At 46.9% G+C, this 23,777-nt stretch overlaps 1 protein-coding gene across 2 annotated transcripts in view; it reads left to right on the top strand.

The window, feature by feature from the left end:
• CAPZB (capping actin protein of muscle Z-line subunit beta) overlaps positions 1-23,777 on the top strand; it is a 62,112-nt gene that overhangs the window by 5,322 nt on the left and 33,013 nt on the right. For both annotated transcript variants that reach the window (XM_040084398.1, XM_040084397.2), the window contains exons 2-3: positions 9,059-9,148; positions 21,321-21,442. In XM_040084398.1, the coding sequence (XP_039940332.1) occupies positions 9,059-9,148; positions 21,321-21,442 (212 nt within the window). The remainder of the gene's footprint in view (positions 1-9,058; positions 9,149-21,320; positions 21,443-23,777) is intronic.

Genomic DNA, 23,777 nt, shown 5'->3' with positions numbered 1-23,777 from the left:
TGGGCTCCAGGTGTTGCAGTCTTGCTGCAGAGCTTGTCCTTCCCTCAGTCTGGAGGGGATGTCCTCCACAGAAAGTGGAGCCGAGCCCTTTCCTGGTGCATTGACTTGGAATTTCAATCACGTCCTTGTTGCATAGTGGGAGTGTTACGAGCCTGGGTGAAAGCAGAACTCAGGATCTCACCATTTTAGCAGCATCAGCTGAAACAAGACTGGAAACAGCACTGAAGTGAGAGGATTTTGTGTGGAGGGAAACATGTTTGAGACTGCACCGAAGATAGCAGCTTAGTGGTTGCCTGAAGCCACCATAAATAAAATACTCTTTATTCTCTCAGGGAATTTTTGTTTGCGTTTCTTCAGGTGATATTTTCCCTCTTTTCCGTTAGACAAACTGCTGAGTTTGAAAGCGATGTCCTGTTACCTGCCTTGCCGGGACATTTTTTGCCTGGGTAAATACCAGGATTTAAAAAGCTTCTGCCAGCTCTGGGGGCCTGGCTGCCAGCCTGGGCTTGCAACCTGAGACAGGCTCAGGAAACAAGAGATGGGGCTTTTGGTGTGTTAATTCGAGGGAGGAGAGAGCCATGAAATGGAGGAATGAGGTAAAATATCACTGCATTGTGCTGCCTACGGCTGTATTTATCCACCAGGTGCTGTCGCCCCGCAGATCCAGGGGTCATTGAGAGAAGTTTGGGTTTAATTTTGGCTCAGCATTGCTCCGCTGGGTGGTCAAAACCAGCTTCACATAGCCGTGAGTGCAGGCAGGGCTGATCCAGAGCTTGCTAAGGTGCAGACTGGCCAGGTGGAATAACTGCTAACTTCATGTGAGGGTGAAGGAAAAGCGTGACAGCTTGAAGCTGGCACGTGTGTGCTGCCCCAGAAAGCGTCACCACTGCTTGGATTGATGGCAGAGCCTCTGTGGAGCTGGGTGCCTGTCTGAGGTGTGATGGAGGGCAGGGCAGGAGGCTTCAAAAGTGGCGAGGAAGGCGTGAAAAAGCTGCAGGGATGGGCAGGTCTGGGAATTACAGCAAAGGGAGGAATTCTGGGAGGCGTGGATATGTGGTGTGATAATCCTGTGGCCTATAGGTGTGCAAAACCAGGAGCTTCCTGGTTTAAAACTTGGATTCCTGGTGCAGGACTGGGCTGCTGGGAGCTCTGCAGGGCAGTCACCGAGGTGCACTGTGTGAGACCCAAGCAGAAGGCATATTAACCTACTTTTTTGACCTTTGAGGGATGGGAGACCTTTCAGGGAAGAGGGCTAATGGGAGATCCTCTCTGCCTCCTGCCTGCCTTGCCAGGCATCCAGTTACTTGCCAGAGTTATCTCCTGAATTTACAACCCCGGCTGCAGGCTCCAGGAGCTGGAAAGTGCTGAGTTTGCATCTGAAGCATGGCAGCTGTCGGCTCCATGGAGAGCTGGGATAGAGCGAATCCTGAATTTGGGATGTTGACACTCTTAGTTCTGCTGTAAGCAAGCACAGGATGTTTGGTGTCACCTTCAGTGCTGCTCTACAGTGTGTATTTTCTCAAATGTTTTTGATGTGATTTGTCACGAAACAGAATTTAAGTTGCAGTTGGCTGGAAGGAGAACCTGGATCTGTCAGGCCAACTCACCCAACTTCGCTCTTCCTGCAAGAAAAAAAACTTCTCAGTTTCAGTTGAGCAGTTCCACAACTTTTGTGGCCAGGCTGATTGGAACATGAAGCAAACAGAATAAGAGCATTTGAGAAGGTCGTTGAGCATTAGCAGGATTGAAAGAAAGCATCACAAGTGATGTGTTTGTAGATGGTCAGGATAGCAAATGGCAGCGTTGCATCTCAAGAGCTGCTGTGTTTGTAGTAATTATGGTTTCAATTAAAAAAATAAAAGAAGCGACCCCTGTAAAAGTTAGGCAGCCCTTCTCCAGGGGTGGATTTGGGCTCTTCCTCAGAAGATTTGAGTGGAAGGCAGGAAGACAGTGTGAAAAACAGGTCACCAGACTCATGAACCAGCTCTGACCTACTGCACTGGGTGATTTCAAAACCTTTTGGGGCACAAACACGCTTGTGTTTGTCTCTCCTGGCAGTGAAACCAGGTGTTGCAGCTGCCTCATGAAGAGGGTGCAAAATCAGGCTGAGTTCTTGTCTCTCGGTGCTGTGCTGTAATGGGTTATTTGCATTTTGTTTAGCTAAGACTTCCTATCTGTAGTTAGAGCTAGCAAAGAGAATGTTATTTTGCGTGAAATCGAAACTTAAAACGGGGAAAATCCCCCACTGTGCAGTAACATTCGTCATAAAACAGATTGGCAGAGTTGGTCAGTTCTACAGGCAACTTCGATGTCTTTAATCCATTTATTAAAAGTTAGACAAGTTTTTTTTTTTGCAATCTGTGCGACTTTTATCTGTAGCCTCCACTTTTCCTCTTTCATGTGGGGCTAACAGATTGCGCAGTCACTCACTGCCACGATTTATTGGGAAGTGACTTTTTGCAAACTTTATGCTTCTCAGGAATTCTTGGCACCAGATGAAAGCCGGTAAATTGCATTGTCATGTTCAATGACAAGTTTAATAAATAAAACATTGTTTCTGTTACCCAGAAGACAAATGCTGGTGCAGAAATCATTAGTGATCCTGGCAAAAGGTCAGGATGAATAGCTGTTCCCAGAAAGCCTGCTCCATCCTGCTCTCCTGGTGGCGTGTGATGCCTCTTTTCCTTGGACACACGATGGACACTTGCACTGGATTTTTATAAACTAAAGCTCTAAGTTAATTTTGAGGGTAGACACAAGTGTGTTCCATCTGGAAATACATCCTTGCTGGGAAGGAGGTGCCAAGGAAATGTTGATTTTTATTTTTTTTTCCCTGTGTGCTGTACACCTCTGTAGATGTGCTAGCAGGGACTGCACCTGGTCAGAAAACACCTACAGGGATGGAAACCACCTGCAGGACGTGCTCCTGGAGATGCTGCATCCTCACTTGTAAACACTTAGGGAATTCCAGACAAGTGCCCTGCTCCAGACTATCAGGGGTTGTAGCTTCTTCTCCCTGGATGTAAAATGTTTTGGCAACTGGTTGGTCCATGAGATTAGGCTGCAGGCAGCTCTGGAATATTTAGAAGCTCACAGATGGGAGTGCCTTCAGTGTGTTATAACTCACTTGATCATTGTTTTAGAGCTGCACTGGGATGCTGGGATTTATCCCGTGGACAGAGAGCTGTTCTGGTGTGGAGGTGGGAATGAGGAAGGGAAATCAGGTACAGCTGATGGCAAGGATGCTGGGAAGAGCTGCTGCAGGCTAAAGTGATAAAGGAGGACTTGGCAAAACACTGATCCTTGAGCTTGTCTGGAGGAGGAGATCTCTTTGGTAGCTGCCCCTAGAAGCCCAGTGCTGCTCCTTTAGTCTGTGCAGGACTTCCCACGGCTGTGTTGGCACTCCAAAACGGTGAGAAGTATCCGATGTCAGCAGCACTGGTGCCAGAGAAAGTGAAGCTGCCTCGCTTTTCTCCTGCCCATGGATTATTTTAGTTCCTCTGCATGAGCCTGCAGGGTAGATGTACGAGTTACTTGTTCCTAGACAACCTCTTTAAAGAGTTCCTTCTTGTCCCTCTGAGTTTCACGTGTGTTCCATTCCTGGAGCAGTGGAGGACAAAAGCTGCTCGGTGTTTCTGGGGTTTTTTTGGCTGTATTTGCAGCATGTACAACAGCGAGACCTGAATTCAGAAAACAAGTTGTGAGAGCATGTTCAGTCATTAATTGGGGCTAGAGCTGCTGTGTGCTCAGTTGTACTTAAAAGTTAGAGCACAGCAGAATAATATAAATAATGTGCAGGAGAATGTCTCCAAGGAGGATTCGCTGACTCAAAAGCTGTGACGTGACTCGTAGAATTGCTCTGTAAATAAATACAGATTACAGGGGACCTGGGGGAGACAGTACAGCAGCTTCTGCTAAAGCCTTCCGATCCATCACTTCTTGCTTTTATTTTAATCTCTAATCCTTCTCACTTGGTATTGGTGGAACGAGTGGTGTCAGCACCTGGGCTGTTTGGGCGTGACCGCAGCAAATTGGGCTGAGCTCGTTACTGAGCCTACAGCGTGGTCAGAAGTGTTGGAGATAATAAAAGCCGCTGTGTCTGTCCCAACCAAAACCAGACAAAGGTAAAAGTAGCTGAAGAGAAGGAGAACGAGGTCTACATCAGTGGTTTGCTTTTTTTAATAATCTTTGACCTTTTATGAGTGTCCACAGCAGAGTCTGCGTTCAGGTTTTATTACCTTTGATTGTTTCCTAGCCGTGCTATTGCTGTTTCTCCCCTAGCACACCTTGCTGTCACGGAGCTGTGATTTATGAGCCCATTATAAATAGCTGGAGATAGGATCTGCCAGAGGAGGGTTAATAGTCAAGGGAAAAATAATGTGGAAAACCAGATTGCGAGGAATATGTGCAGCTGATGGAAACGTCATGAGTGCGGAACTTCTCTGGGCTTTCCCAGGTCAGACAGTTATTCGCCTTCCCATCTAATATCCTAAAAAGTGAATGCTGACAGCTGAGAAGGGAACCCTGCAACTTAACATACTACTGTACTTTTTATTACCCAGGGGTTACAATAATTCAACCCTTGCTGCAGCTTCTAGCAGTAATACTATCCTATTGTGTAATTGGAAAAGGGAGTCTTCTGCCCTTGGAGCTCTGGAAGTTGGCAGGGATTAAAATGACAAGCAGGAGGGGAAGCTGGGTATCTGTTTCAATTAAAAAAACTTAGTGTTGTAGTACCACAAAGCTGAAACATTAGTCAGACATTCCTGTTGGGAGAACTGACAGGAAATAATGTGATTTATAATCTTGGGTATGTCTGCAGCTTGAAAGGAAGGAAAAAGAGTCATTTGGTGGTTGTGTACTTCTGGGTTAATGGACAGAGATGTTTTTTGCCTGCAGACTGACCAGTGATCAGAGTGATCTGATGCGTGTTTGTTTTGAATTGCGTGGCACTGAGCAGATCTTCTGGTTGCACTCTGTCTTGAGGTTTCTACCTTTTATTTCTGCTGTCTGAGCATTGAGATGCTGCTTGTACTTTGAATTTGGGTAATAACCTTTCAGATGCCAGTCTTGAGTAAAACTTGGGTGAGAAGTGTCTCCAAGACGTTTATCTGTCACATCAGGTGTGTGGCTTTTTCAGCTGCAGTAATTTCCGGGTACCCCAGTTGTTCTCAGCTGGTATCACTGGGTTTGCTGGTGGAAAAGATTTGGTGGCCCAACTGAATTATTTCCCAGGAAAGGCCAAACTGGGAGAAGCTCCCACTGCTGCAGCACTGAGCTGTATCAGCTCCTGGCTCGGGCGCTTGCGAGTGGGGTTAATGCAGAAATAGAGCACAGAAGTGAAACCAGCCTGGGTTTTTGTTTGGAGACATGGCCCAGCTCTGTTTCTGCTCAGCAATAACAGGGTCAGATGAGCAGGAGTGTCCCAGCAGAGGTGTGACGGGAGGTTCAATCCACACTGTGATAAACAGGAGCAAATTCCTGCTGACTGAAAGGCCAGGAGCTTTGGATGAGGTCTTTTACCTCCTTTCAAGTGGAATTGCCTTGGGATGGGCAGAGCTGCGGGTTTGTGTGAGCCTCCTGGAAGATGGAATATGGGTTAAGTCTCAGGTAACTGCAAATGGAGAACTGTCCATTGCCGAATTTGGGAAAGAAGCCTGTGGATTTCTGTGAGTGTATGTCGTCAAAAGCATGTGTTAAAAAGCAGAATATCTGTAGTAACTCACCCTTGTGCTGGTGTCTGTTGAAAAGAGTAAACAGGTGCCACTTCAGTGAGATGCTCCTGGTTCTGCTGGAGCTGGAGGGGCTCTGGATGCACCTCCTGGTGCAGCAGAGCTCCCTGATCAGGTGCCAGTGCTGTGCCAGGGTGCTGCTGGCCTGCTGTGGCTTTCTGCAGGTCGGGTTTGGTGCCAGGGGCAGCTCCTTGCTCCAGGTTTGTGTCATGTTGGGTCAGCTCCTGTTTGCTGGTGCTTCCAAGGAGCTCTGGGCTTTAGACGTGGCAAGTGGGAGAAGTCCAGCTTGTTTTCTGTTCCATTTTTTGTGATTTCAGTACCCATAGTGACTACCTGAGTATTTTTATTTGTGTTTTCTGCCCTGAATGACATCTGCCCCTGCTCAGCCTTTAACATTAAGGTGCACAGCTGTGTCCCTCTAGACAAAAAATTTATACGAATTTTTTTTTTTTTTTTTAAATTTTTCAGCGCTGTTTTTTCTGATTTGAGCTTTAACACAGAGTGCCCAGATGACCAGAGTCCAGTGGCTGTTGTGAGATAGTTTCTCTTTTGGAAATAAGCTAAATACAGCAAAGAGACTAAAAAGAAGAGGAAGGAAGTTGACAAAGGAGCTGTAACTAACTACTACAGACATCCTTATAACCTTTTTCCCTGGGGTGGTGTCATGGGAATGCTGTAACAGGTGCTTAGGTGGAGATTCTAGATAGGCAAACATCTTTAAAGAAAACTTACTAAAGAGCTTTCATCTAAGCGAATATTTTCAGTCTTTGAGATTCTTATGATCTCTAAATCCTTCAGTGACTTCAGCTGTAATAAAACTTAATTTAGAATTTCTGTCTGAACTCCCTGCCTCCTCCACAGGAGGTTCTGGGCTGGATGAAACAGGAATGGTGGAAAATGACCTCCTATCAAGTTAACACTAAGCTCATTAAGTCTTGAAGCTCAAAGAGCTCAGCTTTGGGAGCAGCCCGGCCTGGGAGACAGCCTGTCTGATCACCTGCTCTGAGAGCAGGGCTTCAGGAGCCTCTTCTTGGATAAAGGCAGAAATTCCATGGAAATGTTTTGTCTGGAGGTCTGTTAAAAAAACCCTGGTCTTCAGTACGTGATTTTACAAAAGAATTAAGCAAGTGGAAATGCAGGAGAGGTGAAGCTGAGAGAAGTTGGTGGGGTTTGGAGAGGTATGTGGCACATGTCCTGAGTTCCCCCAGAGCACCTTCCTCTCCCAGAGCTGTGTGAGGGCTTTGGGGGTTTCTGCACCACTCTCCAAAATGCAGTGGCAGCACATCCCTGGGCTGTTCAGCTTCTGTAAAATCAGCGCTGGCTCCTGGGATGTGGTTCCTGTCCCTCTGTGTCAGTGCCTACAGCTGCTCCAGATCCCGGGCTGGGTTTGAACCAAAGGCTGGGTTTGACCACACACCTGGCTTTTAAATCTTCACCTGCAGAGAGAGGACCAGGAGCAAAAGATCCTGCTTCACTCCCCTGTTCAATCCTGAAACAGGTCCTACCAGATGTCTGCAGTACCCCAGGGTACCTTTGCTCTGTCATCTGTCAGCCTGTGTTGCCTTTTTGACCATTCCAGCCGGATTAAAGTGACTGTATAACCATGGATTGAGGGACACAACTGCAGCAGAACCTGCCTTTGTTTTGGTGCCTTAAGAGTTCTGCTCAAGCTGTTTAATTACCTGAATGTTCTGCGAGAAGCTGAGGAGTCCTGCTGCTCAGCCTTGGTTTTACCTCCTGGGTACCAGGGAAATACACTGAACCAGGCTCTGTCTGTGCCTGCATATTTCTGGTTTTCCATTGTGTGTCAGCTGTGTCTGAACCCCTTGGAGAATCTCTGCCTTAAACAATCCTGTTTGTGTCTTTTACAGCTGATACTGAATACATTGGGTAAAAAGGGTCACTCCAGGTTGTCTTGGTTAATCCATAAACACTGCAAGTGCGGATTCTCCTCCATGCAGTGTATTTTATTCTCAGTTTGCCTCCCTGTAAAATACTTTCTTTGGGGTTGCAGCTTTAGTGGTGGTTTTTAACACCCTTCCCTAGGCTTTTTTGTCTTCTAGACAATTCCAGCCGGTAGAGGAGGGCAGAGCATGTTCCCATGGTCCACAAGTGAGGAGCGCAGCCCTGTGACAATGTGCCAGGTTTCCTTCCTGGATACAGGAGACTGCAGGAGGTACAGACAGTGCTTGGCAAGAGAGATCCTCTGCCTGGGCTTGTCTGCAGGAGCTGGGCAAGCACAGGCCACCTGAACAGTCTCTGTCCTTGGGCTCTCAGAGTTCAGGGGCTAAAAGTGAGGAGTTCCCTTCCCCTGGCCATCTAAGGAACAGCTTCCTAATGGCTGTCCACTAAACTGAGCGCTCCCTCCTTCCCTCATTCCACGGGTTTAACTTAATTACAGGAAACTTGTCTTCCTGTTTCCCCCTGTCCTGGGGGCTGCTGCGTTGAATAATGTGATAATGGAAGTGTGTTAGTATCGAAGCTGGTTTTAAATAAGACTTTGGGAGCTTGAGGGAGCACGGGAGGGCGAAATGAAACCTCAGCTCGCGGGATTTGGGTGGCTGGAAATGGCAAAGAGAAAAAGGAGGGGAGGAGCAGTGAGAGCAAACTGGTTGTGCTTCACCTGACCTGGGATCAAAGGAACTTGTGCAGATTTGGGGTGCTGTTAGGTCAGCAGGAAAGTGTCTGTTTGTGTCTGTCGGTGAAGAGGACAGCTAAAGGTTATGTCAGCACTGTGGCTCAACTCCTCAAGTGTCTGGGGTGCGTTTTCTGACTCTGGGGTGGAGTTTAAGCGTGTCAGAATTGGTGTGAGACCAGCTACAGTGAACCCTTTGGAGAAAGTGGCTGTGTTAGCTCAAAATAACCGATGTCCCGATTTCTTAGATGCAGGCAGCTCTCGGTGTGTGTTTTGTAGGAAGAAGGAAATCACGGATCGTGCTTTGTGTACGTGTTTCATTCTGGTTTTCTGATAAAGCTGCAGGGGAGAGGGAGCTCTGTAGTGGGACAGAGTTTGTCTTGGATGCTGGTTATCTCAAGCTGATCAGTGCAAATGAGGAAGTGTTAAACCTGCTTGGGGAGAAGGAACTTTCAGTTCCCTAACCCAGGTTATTGTTGAGGTGGTATGGAAAACCAGCACATTAAACACTTACACAAACATTAGAAGCAGTTTTGATACAATCTGGACTCCTTTCCATCCGCTGCACGGTGTTAAGTTGCCAAGTCAATAATCCACAATCAAATGTAATGAATTTCACTTGTATTAATGCAAAGCATGCGAGCTGTGTGTTGTGTTACCTTGTGACCAAGGGCTCTTCTTGTTCCTGCAGAGTGACCAGCAGCTGGATTGTGCCTTGGATTTGATGAGGCGCCTGCCTCCGCAGCAGATAGAGAAGAATCTCAGTGACCTCATTGACTTGGTGAGTACTGGCTGCTGTCCCCAAGGCTGTGACAAAGGCCTGGAATGTAAGAACTTCTTCTCAGGTCATCTGTCTGTCCCCTTGGCAAGGCTGAACCAACAACCATTGGCCAGGCAATGTCAGGAGTCTGTGCTTGTTTTGGGCTGTGAGTGCAGGACGTGTGGGGATGAAGGGTCGTTAGCAGCCCTCTTAATGAACTCACCGCCTCTGCCAGGTCAGAGGCTGCTGTCTGAATTTGGGACAGTGTGTACAGATGGGTGCAGGCCCTTGTACCTGGGTGTTACCTCCTGAACAGCCTGCTGTGTGCAGCCCCACGTGCTGCAAAGACACTGCTGAGGATGCCTGGGCATCTGGAGAACACCCAAATCTATTTATAATTTGTGCTCTATCAGATGTTCTGCAATCTAGTGTCAAAAAGCAAACCTGGCTGATCATCTTGTGTCCGATTTCTTTTTTTCTGCTTGTCCCTGGAACTTGTGTTGTCCTTCGCACGCTGCTGGGGAGGAGAACTGGCTTAAGAAGGATTTCTAGGCTCATGACAAGTTGCACATCCTGTGATGCGTGTTTGGGCTGTGATAACCTGGTTAGTGCCAACTGTCCCTTAAAACAGTGAGTGGCACAGTTGCCTCTGGAGTCATTGAAGGTGTTACTGAAATATGGATTTCATCTGCACAGAGTCTGCTAGGGAGAAAAACTGGATTCTATTGTCCAGTCTAAATACATGGCTTATTTCTGACCTAAGCTTCTAAATTTGTGCGGAAGAGCAGCTGCTCACCAGGTAGAGCTTTGGTTGGGAAGTGCTTCTAAAGCTGGTGTTGGTAAGCTATGGTCAAAAAGTTGTGGCTGACTTAAACTCTAAACATTTCTTTTACTTATGAAAGCCAAGGTACAGGTAAGAGAGCTCTGGGGGTCAGGAAAGAAATTATTCCCTGCAGGAAGGGATTATTTCTCTCTCTTGAAACCGTTTAGTAATTGGCTACATCTGTGCCCCCAAAACTCTTGGCAACCCGAAGCATGTTTTTCGTGGCTGTTGCCGGAGGTAGGACACAAGCAGCTAAATCACTGATCTGATCTGGTGTGACATGGTTGGTTTTGTGATGAAATCGGGAGGACTGAGCGGGTGCTGGGGTTTGAGCAGCTCCCAGGACCACTCAGAACAAGGAGTTGTTTGGGGAGCCATGGTAAGCTTGACTGTGGTAATTGGTCTGAGGTTTTTTAATGACTCAGAAAATTGCTGGGTGCCTCTAAACGCTGGAATTGCTTTTGGATGGTGCTCGTTAGTGCTCTACATGCTTTCCATCAGCAACACGCTCCCTGGGCTCCTTTTGGTGGTGTAACATGACCCAGAGCAGTTTGGTGCTTGTTAGGAGGAGGGTCTGTGACCCCCACACGAGGCATTGCAACCCCTCCTCTGGGGCAGAGATGAAATAATTTGTTAAATCCAGCACCATTCCTTTATTGTTGAGACACTTGTAGACCAGTTCTGCAGCCACTCTCAGCCAGATCTCCTGAAATCCTCACTGGTTAAACAAGATCAGTGTGAGCTCTGCCACCTGTAACAGTCATGAGCCAGACTCGAGCAAATCGGTTTTTTGACTTTTTTTTTTTGGCCAATTTCATCCAGACCTTTACATCTGATGTTTTGGTTCTGCTGGTTGTCCCATCAGCAGACAATAACCTCCTTGAGGAAAGCAGCAAACTCCAAATGCATGACGGGCACGAGCGCATTGATTAAACTTGGGGGAGAATTGTAAAACGTGGCACCCTGACTTCTTGGCTTCCTTGTGCTGGGTTTCCTTGCTCACTCCACTGCCATGGTGCAGTAGGTGTGAAGCAGAGGCTCATTTCATTATTTGGTGTGAAGTTTAGGGTGTTACTTGAAGTCTTTTTGCAGCTCAGTTATAGGATTTGATCTCCAGACTGATGGTGCCTGCTTGCTTAAGATCTGTTGGGAGGAGAGAAGATGGCTTAGAAATGTCATTGTATGTAAGGAGTTTTCCAAAACAAACACAGTGAGAATCTGGCATCTCCTTTCCGGAATCCCAGAATGGTTTGGGTTGAGAGGGACCTTAAAGCTCATCCAATGCCACCCCCTGCCATGGGCAGGGACACCTTCCGTGAGACCACCTCGCTCCCAGGCCCATCCAGCCTGGCCTTGGGCACTGCCAGGGATGCAGGGGCACCCACAGCTTCTCTGGGCACCCTGTGCCAGGGCCTGCCCACCCTCACAGGAAGGAATTTCTTCCCAATATCCCATCTAACCCTGCCCTCTGGCAGTTTAAAACCACTCCTAGGCTGGAATTCCTGCTGGGAAGGATAACTACGCTCAGTTCCCTCCCTGAGGTCCCTCTTACTCTCTCCATGTTCTGCTGCCTGTGGCTCATGAAGGAGCAGCTTGGTCCCCCACTGAATACATGGAATATGTCCAGGACTATCCAGGACTGTCCATGACTGCCCCCAAGTGTTGTGCTGACGAGGGAAATGGCCCAAACTTGAATATGAAGTAAAAGGGTGGGTGGAAGAAGAGAATTTTTGGGTCACTGGCCCTCATCAGCCCAGACACTTTTCATGCATTAGCAAAACAGTTTGTGGTTTGCCCTTTCACCACATCTGTTGTTGGGTTTTTTCAGACTGCTGAGGCTTCAATTAGAGTTCATTAGAGACCATGTCAATCACAGCCCTCCAGAAGTCCTGCCTGAAAGAAGCTGTGCACGGTGCTGGAAATGGGCCTTGGCATGGAATGCTCTGCTCGGGGTTCAATTAGGCATTATTTGTAAATACTCTACTCAGAGGCTGTCAGAATGTACAAGGGGACTTCTGAACATCTACAGAACAAGTTTGCTGTAGGCACATGCCTTTTTAAGGACAACTAATTTAAATTGGAATAACTTTCCATGGAGCTCTGCTGGAAACTGTGATCCTTGGAGCATCTACCTGTGGGCCAAGTCCAAGCTGAAAGGAAGTTCCCAAAAGAGGAGAGAAAAAGGTGATGACACTGTTCTTAAATGGGTTTGTTGTGAAGATGCTCCAAGACAAAGGTTGGACTTGATGAACTTCAAGGTCTTTTCCAACCTAAATTATTTGGTGTGCAGTGAGAGCCCTTGGAGCATCAGTTCAGATGTTTCCTGTGTCACATCAAAGCTGTGTCACCTCCTGATTGCCTCACATTGTCCAGGAGCTGCTGCTGCTGATTCCCTGTGCTTCCCGTGGAAACCTGTTGTGATCACATCTCATCTCCAGGGAAAGGGGACTGTGAGGGCGTCCTCTGGTTGGACATGGCCTGGAATCACTTGAGTGAGGGTTTGTTTGGCTCACGGGAGTCACACTGAGTGGCAGGAGGCGTGAAGGAGGGAAGCTGGTAGAGCTGGCCACCGAGCAGCTGATCCTGGAAGGTCAGAACAATCCATGGCAATTGTCCTCCTGCTTCCTTTCGGTTCAGGGCAGTTTACAGAAAGTCAGCTCTCTGTACTTTTAGCTGTGCTCTTTGCAAGAGAAATCCCGAAGGAGGATCAGCTTCTGGGCAGTGCTGCCGTGCAGGGTCCCTTTCTGGGACACCTTGGCACCACAGGACAAGGTGGGTGAGTGGTGCCCACCAGGGTCACAGCCTCCAGAGTCCTTTTGGGGTATTTTCTTCAGACAACTTCAATGAAGGAAACCAGATTTATTGTCCTCGTGGGCCATGTGCAGCAAATAAGAGATCAGTGACAGGATTGCCTTGGTGGCTTTGAGCTGAGCGTGGAAATTGGTGCACTCTCAGTCTTGGTGAAAGTTAAGCAGGTTCCTTTAGCAAGTACAAATTTCCTGCTGAGTGTTTAATTTGGATGTTTGCCTGGGTGTGTATAATATAAATTAGATGAAAAATCTAGCTGACTGAGGAATATCAGATGCCTGGCATGAAGTGGGGACAGAAAATTGTCCTCACAGAACGGACAGGGGAAGGAGAGTTGCTCACAGCCACAGCTTTCTCCTTCTCTTCTCCAGTAAGACTGGTATTGAGACAGCAGTCATGCCCAAAAGTGAAAGCTTTCTTGAAGAACAGAACCAAGTAATGCTGCCATGGAAGAATTAAAGTGAGTGTTCTTTATAGACACAGCAGTCATAACTCTGCTGGTTATTTTTTAAGGCTCTGTTTGCAATTAAAGATCTGGGAGGTGATCAGCTCTCCTTTCTGATCACGGGGGAATACTGAAGTATTTTTAGTAGAATGTGTTACTTTTTAGAAAATCCCGGAGTGGTGAATCTTAAAATGTATAAACTTAGGATTTTGAAATATTTGAACACAGTTCAGGCTGTTGCTTCATGCGAGCTCCAGGCAAATCCCAAATCTGCTTGCATGCCTTCAGTCGCTGAAGATATATGAAGCTACAGAATTTACCCCCAGGCAAACTGCACTGCTTGGGCTGCACAGACCATAAAGAACACGAGAATGTGACTGGAGCTTTTTGTGTTTGGGCTCCAAGAGCCTGAGCACTGTGCAGCATTGTGGGGAGAGATAAAATAATTGGATGCAGATGGCCAGCTGGGCGTCTGGTAGGGTGGAAGATGTTTTAAACAAAAAAATCAGATCCAGTGAAAGCTGAAAAAGAAGGTGGTGGGAGCAGAAGTGCATTGACAGCCCTGTGGGCTCAAGGCTGAGTCTTTGTTCTGCCTGGACTTGCTGACCTGTGGGATGAGCTCCCAGCAGCCAGGCAGGTTTCTAACACAAGGATTATTGGCTAAAGAAAGGGGCTCTGGCTCTCTGGATAAATTTGTGGTGGTTGAGAGCCAGTTTTTCCATTTTGTGAGTGGCTGTAAGCGGGAGTTGTTCCCGCTAGCAAAGATTACCTCTGGATATCTTGATGGTAATTGGAGATAGCAATTAATATATGTAAATTGTTAATGTGGTGTTTGGCTTAGAGCTAGCAACCCCACTTTCTGGCATGAGATTGGGAAGGGGAATTTCAATTCTGGCCTTGTATCACTTCTTCCTTCTATTTTTAAGCCTTTTTGTCTTCCAGGCTCCTGCCACTGCACTGCTGTGTTAAAATACCTGTTTAAAAATCGCTTTAAAGGAGTGCATGTGAAGATGAATCCTAGTTGGAACCTCTTTAAGGATGGAGGGGAAGGGAAAGCTGGGCTAGAGAAACATCACTGGAAGGAGAATGTCCTGCATATCCCTAAATCGTTGCTGGGTATTTCCAAGCCCAGCTGGACTCTGACACCAGCAGCCAGGACTTCCCAAGATACTGATACTCTGTGATGGCTCCTGGGGCTGGTAACAGGATACAGGAGGCTTCACTTCCCGTGCAGGTCACCAGTCCCAGCCCAGGGCGCTCTGGCTGTGCCTGCCAGGTGGCTGCCTCTTGTTTCTCGGAAGGGGAATCCAGCAAAAGCTCTGGTTTATCCAGCAAGGCACAGGAGGAAAGCCGAGGATCCTGTTTTATGAACGGTTGTCACCTTTTTAGGTGTAGTTCCTGGAGCTGAATTAAAACATTCCGTAATTAATGTGACGTTGTTAGCTAGACAAACCTGGATCTGCAGCCTTGTTAAGGTATTTTTTTTCCAGAAAAGCTCATTTGGCTTAATTTTGGTTTTGCCAGCTCTTGCAGTGCTGGAATTCAGTGCAAGAATATGAGTAACACTGAGCTGCTTCCAGTATTATCAATTATGTCTTGTCTGAACACAGAAGTCCATTTAAGTGTCATTCCGTGGACAAAGCTTGATGATTGTGTGGCCTTTGGACCGGTGATGGGTGAAATGAAGGTTCAGCCCTGTGTGGATTTGTGGGAGTGACTTTACTGGTGGTTTTAGTCCCAAGATGAGTGGAGCCAGGCTTCCTCCTTGAGTTTCCACAGCATCTGCTAGCCTGTGCCTGCCTTCTGCAGGAACAGGAAATTCTGAGGCTGTGCAAGGACTCTGAAACACCAGAATAATGTTTTATTCGAGGAGGGATCTGAGCTGGGTTGTTTTGTGAGAGCTTCCATGGCCTCCTCTGTGTTTGAGTGGTTTCCCCGAGCCACGGGAGCAGTGCTTTCTGTCCTCCTTTAATATCGAAAATTCACATGTGATAAAAACGCTCACCTTCCTGATGGGATGGGGCTTTTAATTCCAAACTGCTCTCCTCACATGTGTGTTCACGTACCTGCAGTGCAGATACCTGCAGATGCAAACCACAGATGGATCTGAATGGCTCCTTGGCTAATTGAAGTTTCCCTCATCTTCCCAGAACTGTAGAAAATTTGGGTTGGAAGGGTCCTTAAAGATCATCCAATTCCACCCCTGCCATGGCAGGGACACCTTCCAGTGTCCCAGGCTGCTCCAAGCCCCGTCCAGCCTGGCCTTGGGCACTGCCAGGGATCCCGGGGCAGCCACAGCTGCTCTGGGCACCCTGTGCCAGGGCCTGCCCACCCTCACAGGGAAGGATTTCTTTCTAATTTCCAAAGTAAACTTAATATCCTTCAGTTTGAAGCTGTCCCCCCCCTTGTTCCTTCTGCTTCTTTAAGGAATAAATGTATAATCTTTAATTTTGCAGCATTTAGGCTAGTTTTCCGGTGTGTTAGATTCCTGTGGAGGTCAGTGACGCTGACCTCTGAATAAACATGGAAAAAACCTATTTCTTAGGGCTGGTACACCAGGAATGTTGCTGTTTCAGTGGTGGATGTGGTACATTTCAGCCAAGGCTGTAGAAGAAAACAGCCACCTGGGTGTACTCAGCTGGATTTTGGACACAGCCAAAAAATATTGTCTGTCCTCAGTGTGTGAAGTGCAGAATTTGGTGCAATTCAGTGTGGTCAAAGCAAGGATGGGGGCTGTGTGTCAGACATGGAGAACTGAGGTGTCACTCCTCTTTCCCCTCTCAATTTGTTTTTTAACTTGTTTAAAAATACTTCTAAAAATAATCCAGAAGCAATTGTTTAATTGCTAATAAGCTCCTTGAACCAAGCAGCGAGTCCAGAAGGGAATGATTGAGCTCAGCTGCCCCAAAAAGGGTACGGTTTCCACTTTGGCACAAGTGATTATTTGTCTTGATAGCAGAGCAGTTGCCTTAATTAAAACACTGTCCACATACCTGGGCAGCTCTGCTGCAGCGTTTGGTTACACGAGACAACAGGATCCTTGTTTGACACGCTGCCCTCGCTTTCTCATTCAGGTTTTCTTTCCTCTGCACTGCACATCCTTTGTGTATCTCCTTGGAAAAAAAAAATCCCCCCAACACCGTGCCCTGTTCCTTCTGAATGATGCTGCTGTTCTCCCAGGCCGAGCCCCAGATATGCTTCTTTTTTCCTTTGCAGTTTGCAGTGAGGGTGGTCTCACTCCTCCAGAGCCACCAGAAGAGATGACTGAGAGCTGATCTGGGGGATCGGGGGTGCATTAGGGCCAGGTGACATCAATGCCTTCAGCTGCAGATACAAGGTGCAGATTGTGTTCTGCATGTGACCCTCCCGTGCTCGGAGTGGGAAAAGATTGTGTCAGAACAAAGCTGGAGTCCCGTCTTTGCTCAGGAAAGAACCTCCAGCGTCTGCATCGCGGTGGCATTTGTTTGAAGTGCGGGGATGAGCGGAACAAAATCGCTGCTTTGGCGTTTCGGTTTGGCCTCAGGTGTAGCTTAATTCTCGTGGTTTTAAGTTTAAGTCAAAATTCCACACGTAATGGCTGCTGTAGATAAGTGCTCAGGCACCTGAGTGAGTTTTGGCTCTTCAGTTAACACAGAACAACCTTAACAAGAAAAATTAGCAGCACAAATCCACTGTGCGAGGTTGAAAACTCATCAGCTGCCTTCCAAGCAGAGTTGCCTTTGCTGGGATCAGAAGATAAACTGAACCCTGCAAGAGTCTGGATGTGCACAACAGTAATTTAAATGTTTTAGTAAGATTCAATGCTTGGCATGGAAAAGAATCCCAAGGACCTAAATTCAGAAGGAATCATAGTCTCACAAACATAAAGCTGAAGACTTTAAAGCTGCAAATTACCTTGTTCAAATTACTGCCTTTGCCTTGTAAGCAGTTTTCAGGAGCAGAAGAGGAAAGGCAGTGTGCATAAATTGTAAATTCATTTTTAGGACGTAGAGTTGATGTAATAAATGGTATAAAAATTACGTTCTTGGGGTAACTGTGCCGCACTTGGGTGCTTTTCCAATGATTAGAATTACACGAGCAGTTCCATCAGCTGGAATATCTGTTCTTTTTATAAATACTGTAGAAAATTACCAATATTTCCAAGCTAGATGAGTGGGTTTTATTCTGAAAGACGAGAAGGGGGAAAGAATAGATTGCCTGAAGTCCTGTGGAGTGTCTGTACCGAGGAGACAGGGGATGTCCAGCTTGTTTTACAATGGAGGGTTACAACACACTGCAGTGTTACGTTCTAGCGAGTGTGTGATATAATGCAGGCACTGTTATGGCTGTAGGAATAACCACAGCCCTCAGAAATTGGGAGACCCTGGCTGTGAGTATTTGTTACCAAATCACCCACAGATAAGCTCAGCTCAAGAGATTGCATCTTAAAAAAACAACGGAACGGCCCTGCAGAAAACCAGGCACGCGCTGTTCTTAAAAGAAAGTTAAATCTGAAAGTTACTCGTGGGGTTTTGTTTTTTTTTTTTTTACCAGGGTTGTAAATTCAGCTTTTCTGCAGGGGGATCAGCTCAGCCTCGGGTTTGGGGTCTCTTGTGAGAAGGCTTTGTGTGGATATTTGGGGCTGAAGGATCGCCCAGCGCTGCCTCTCGTGCTCCCTCACTGCACGTGCCGTGTAGGCTGTTCCCAAAGAAACTGAGTAGAAACAGAGGCTTGGCAAAAGCCACGTCCCCCCAGTTCTGTTTTCATCACTGTTACTCATCCCCAAAGGCGGGTCCTAGCCAGGAATCTGCTCCTGGACATTTCTCTGTGGTCGAGGGATGTGTGCCGCTGCTCTGGGCTGTACGTGGAGGTGAAGCAGCAGATTGAGTTGCTGTCAGCCTGAAGAGTCAGCCCAAAATTAATGCTTAATGGGGAGGAGAAGGAAAGGACAGAGGGGAACCAGGTGTGCTCACAGACACAGAGACATCATTTCACCTACGCTGTGCCACGACACTGCTGATTTGGATCAGCTCCGGGAAGTATTTGGGTTGTCTGGTCTCAGCAAAGGGAAGAATTTCCCTAAAAGCTGCTGCTGCTTGTCCAATTCCATTAACCCAGGAACGTGCTGTGGTTCTGAGGCCTCTTCAGCCAGGCCTGCAGGTACCAAAGGATGAAGTCCCACGAGAGCCCTGAGCTGGGTTAAATCCTGAACTGCCCTGCTCGTGGTCTGGGCTCTGCAGTTCTCACTCATGGCCACATTACTGTAGAGTACCAAAATAAAAACACTCAAACGACTAATTCAGCTTTTCCAGCACTTTACCAACCGTGTCTTGGTTTGTCTCTGATTTTTAAGGATTGATTGCGTGGGTCAGGTGTTGCATCTTAGAGCCATGGAAGGGTTTGGGTTGGAGGGACCTTAAAGCTCCCCCTGCCATGGGCAGGGACACCTTCCACCATCCCAGGTTGCTCCAGTCCAACCTGGCCTTGGACACTTCCAGGGATGAGGCAGCCACAGTTTGTTTTTTCATTTCCATTTAGGGTTTTTTTGTTTGTTTTTTGTTAATCTTTCGTAGTGACGTTGGTTTATGTGTGTCCTTGCTCACTCTGACTGTCATCCTCTGTGTGTTGCTGCCTTGTACTTGGGATTAGGAATGTTTTTGTTCCAGGCAGTTTGATCTCTCCTGTCCCATCTAGTGCATTAAAATAGTTTCGAGGCTGGTGCACCCCAAATTTGTGTTTTCTCCTTTAGGCTTCTTTCCTTTGAAATGGTGCTAATCCATTCACTGAATCAGTGGCTCGAAGAGAAGAAAGCACATTTCCATGTTTTCTTTATCCCTCCCTCCCTTCCTCCCTCCCCTTTTCATTTCTGAGTTGTGAATTCATCACTTCATGATTAATTTTGCCCTTGATTGCCTTTTGTCCTCATATTCTCAGTCAGGTTTTCATCTCTGTGATGCAGAGCAGAATGTAGAAGAGATTCCACACTGCTTATTTCTTTCTCGTTTTATTAGCACATCGTTCCCAATCTATTCAAGCACTTACCAGCTGTCCTGTGATCCGCTTGTGTCGTGGGGAAAGGGCATTTTGCTCCAGTCCACTTCTCCTGCAGTGAAATGATGTTGGAGTCCAGGGCATTCCTTTGGTTGCCCTGGAGGATCAGAGACCTGGGCAGGGGGATCTGGGACCCCAGCCCAGAGCTCAGAGAGACCCTGGATTTGATTTCAGTCCATGAGAGAGGCTTCCTGCACTGCAAGAGGGTTTACAGGCCACAAAAGTGTGAAAAATAGTAGTTTAGTACATCACAGGGTGAAAAAACAGTGGGTTTGGGATTTTTGGCATTGAAGTGAATGGGGACAAGATGGAGAATTTGGGGCGTTGTCTCCTTCTTCTTCCTTCTTGTTCCCTCACTCCATTTCTGCAGTGATATTGGCACAAAGTAGTTAGTGAGGATTGGGTCAGAGTAAAGATGACCTTTTTAGTAATAGTGATAGACATTGGTAAGAAATAGTAAATAAAGAATACGTAGCAATTAGTTTAAAAGCTAAGGACAGCCCAGAGACAGGAGGAGTCACCAGATGCCCGAGCCGCGGCAAACATCTTGCTGGACCCTGAGAAAATTGTGAGATAAGAAACAATAAACACGAAGCGTGCAACCTTGAAGACTCCGTCTCTTTCATCCGTTTCGCTCAGAGCTTTGCAGAGGGCAAAAAAGACTCTAAAACCACCTGAATGCCGGGGAATTTAAACTCCCACAAAAGGAGCCCCCGACAACTGCCGTCCCTGGGTGGGCAGAAACAAAATCCCTTGTTGCAGCAGGAAGCCCACGATGCACTGATGGTTCGATGACAGCACCTGCAGCAAGGATTGTTGCTGGTCCCTGGGGGGCACAGGGCCGCGCATTGCCTGGAGTGTGTGCAGCGAGATGGAGTCTCCTGTCCTGCACGATACCACTGCTGGGAGCAGAGCTCCTCTTTGTCCACGTGCAGGGCAGGGAGGCAGTTGTGGATCCTGGATCCGTGGAAAGCTGTGGAGGACGCAGGAGATGTGTTGGATTTGACGTGCGCGGACGCGTTTGTTGTCGTTAGCCAGCGTGGTGACGCTCGGCTGCGCGCCTGGAAACTGCTCTGAGCTTGACCCCGAGTGGGAGCTTGGGCAAGTTGGAGTCCAGGGCATTCCTTTGGCTGCCCTGGAGGGTCAGAGACCTGGGCAGGGGGGTCTGGGACCCCAGCTCAGAGCTCAGAGAGACACTGGCTTTGATCTCAGTCCATGGGAAAAACTTCCTTCACTGCGAGAGGGTTTACAGGCCACAAGAGTGTGAAAAACAGTAGTTTAGCTTATCACAGGGTGAAAAAACAGTATATTTAAGTTTCTAGCATTGAAGTGAATGGGGGCAAGATGGAGAATTTGGGGCGTTGTCTCCTTCTTCTTCTTTCTTTTTCCCTCACTCCATTTCAGCAGTGACATAGGCACAAAGTAATTCAAGAAGATCGGGTCAGAATAGAGATGACCTGTTTAGTATTAAGGATAGACATTAGTAAGAAATGGTAAATAAGAAATACGTAGCAATTAGTATAAAAGATAAGGACAGCCCTGGGACAGGAGGAGTCGTGAGAAGTCCAGGCAGCTACAAAGATCTAGTTGGACTGAAAAAATTGTAAGATAAGAAACAATAAACGAAGCATGCAACCTTGAAAAATCTAAACGTGGAGACTCCGTCTCTTTCGGTTTGGCACAGAGCTTTGCAAAAAAGCAAAAGACTCTAAAACCACCTAAATCTCAAAGAAAAGCCCCGACACACTCCAGGATGTGGATGGTGGATTCCTTTAGCAGCTCCCTCATTCCCACTCCCCTGTGAATATTTACCTTTATCCATCAGCCCTGGCCGGCCTTGGCGCAGAGTGAACGTGGAGTTTATTGAAGTGTGCTGCACCACACCAGTGGTTTGGGAATTAAATCTGAAATTATTCCAGGTGGGAACACGGGGGGTGTGTTGTAAGTGAATTGATTTCTTGGAGAGCTTTGGCTTTGAGACGGGTGTGGGCTGTTAATAACGAAATCTGGTTTTAGGGGTGCCAGTGCCTTTCAGCCTTAACGTGTCGCCCTCTCTCCCCTCCCTGTTGTCTCCTCCCACCCCACAGGTCCCCAGCCTGTGTGAAGATCTCCTCTCCTCTGTGGATCAGCCCTTGAAGATTGCACGGGACAAGGTGGTAGGGAAAGATTATCTATTGTGTGACTACAACAGAGATGGGGACTCGTACAGGTGAGTTCCCAGCCACAGCTGGGGCTGGCTGCTGCTCTGTAAATGACATCCATGTGCAGGTCTTGCCAGGCCCTTCTCCCTCTAATTTTCGGCCAAAAAAAAAAATCATTTAAAGATTTTAAAGCTCAAAATGTGTTGTTGTTGTCTTGCTAAAGGGGGGTGACTGATGTATTTCTCTTTGTTTTCTGTATTCTGGATTAAAACCGGTCAGTTCTCTAGCAGAGATGGCCTTGATTGGAAATTAGACCACTGCAAGGTTATAAAATCTCTGGAATGAATAATGACAGAAAAGAGATGATGCAAGCCGTGGGTTTAAACAAAATCATCTTCAGCTTGTACAGAACAGGGTGGGTTTGCCAGCTGGGAAAGGCTCTTTCACTCAGGCTTTGCAAGGAATTGACTGACTTTGGGCTCGGTGTCATTAGTTCTGTTTGAAAATCTTGGCCCAAGTTTTTACCACAGAAAAGGAATCCCCATCTACCAAAATAGGTGATTTATTCTGAGGACTGCAGACAAAAACTATGGAAGTATTCAAGCTGTGTCTAATTACAATATAATTAATTTTGAAATAGGAAGGGCTGTAATAACTGGAATGCTACAATCAGGGTTCAGTGGTTTGGCTGCCACGTTGAGCAGAGTCTCTCTGGTCTCTCTTTTAATGTGTTTTCCTCTACCTTGCCATTAGGATAATGTTTTTTATGTTATGTTGAAATCATCCCTTCCCTTCCTCACATTGCCTGACTTCCCTTAACGGCTATAGTGACAGTGGCACAATTCCAGATATTTAATTGAGGAGCCATGAGTTTAGAGTCCAGAAACCTTTGGGACTCCTGCAGCACTTTTATTCCTTCCCTTAGGGAAGGGTGCTGGGCTGGGAGGTAACGGTGCCATTCATCTCCTGCCCTCAATTAGGAGCTCAGCCATCCTGCTGCTTCTGGGGATGATTCTGAGGCTTCCACTTATCTCTCCTTGCAGCTTCAGTGTCATAATTTACATTATAGTGCTCGGAATTATCTCCAGGAAGAATCTCACTTTGCTCTGTGTAGATTTGATGTAGTGTTTTATGTTCATCTGGCCAGAATGTTTCAAGGATTGTGTTTCAAGGTGGAATTTCAGAAAATATTTTTTAACAAATCATCTTTCTTTGGCTCAGGCGTCCCAGCAGAAGCAGGTGAGCTTGTAAAAGATTTGAGATGAATTAGTTCAGTTGCTCTGAGTTGCAGGAAAGGTCCCTCTCTAATGTGAAGCACATCTGTGTGTGGATGATTTACACAGAGAACATGCTGAGATTCATTTTGTCCTAGAAACAGGGGGTGGAGAATGAGAGTGGATGCAGATTTTGTCAGTGCCTCTGGATTGAGGATTACACTCTGGCTGAGTGTAAATCCTAATGCCTTGTTTAAAATATAACCTATTGCAGGGGGCAACGAGTAAGCAGGACCCAGAGGTGTCACTCACAGTCTTTAGGGTACTAATCTCATATTTAGAAACTATTCCAACCTCCTACAGAAGAGCCTGGTGCCTGCTAAAAGCTTTTTACATGAATTTTGTGTGCCCCAAGCTGGTCAGATCCACATTAGCAGCTACTGGCATTTCATCACTTCTGAATTAGTAGATAAAATAGGAGTTTAGAGCTTTTGCCCCTCACAAGATGTACCCACACAGCTGCAGCCCCTCTGGCAGATGCAGGAGGAAGGATTAAATCCTGATTTCTTGTGGAGCTTTCAAGAGATGCTTTCTCCCTGAAGTCGTGATGTTTCTTGCAGCCCCTTTGCATCCTGCTCAGGCTGTTAATGTGGACATCAATCCTCAGGGACACAGGGAACTGGAAAAGGCATTGGTTAGACTGTAATTGGACATTGTGCAATCACTAATAACCCCCTGTGTTTAATTAGGGCACATGACAGCCCTTCCTCTAAGGTCAGTGTCACTCTTGCCTCTGAAATTTGCTCCATCTCTTTCTGAGAAGGTATTAAATAGTTACAAGGAAGCAGGAGGAATTTGGTTCCCAAAATCACTTTGAAATTTTCAGGACTTATTAAGTAATGAGGTTTCAGAAAAGCTCTTTCATTTGTTCCTCTAGAGCAGGCACCATGTGTTAATTGCTGGCATGAAAGAATCCTGTTCCTGAGGCTTTTGATTCAGGCGTTCTGGATTGAAGTGATTCTTCCTTCTGGAATTGATTGGTCCCAGCTCTGATTCATGAAGTAAATTCTTTCCTTCAGCACACAGCAGAAGGCTTTGAAAGCCCAGCAGCACTGCCCTGTGCATGTTAATCCCATTCTGTGCCCGTGTCCAGACACTGCTTCGTACCTCATAAAACCTGCAGTTGTTA

The sequence above is a fragment of the Hirundo rustica genome, chromosome 22, assembly GCF_015227805.2.
Source record: "Hirundo rustica isolate bHirRus1 chromosome 22, bHirRus1.pri.v3, whole genome shotgun sequence".
Lineage (NCBI taxonomy): Eukaryota > Metazoa > Chordata > Aves > Passeriformes > Hirundinidae > Hirundo > Hirundo rustica.
Note: the sequence above shows the minus strand (reverse complement) of the source record. Positions and strands in the feature narration are given on the sequence as shown.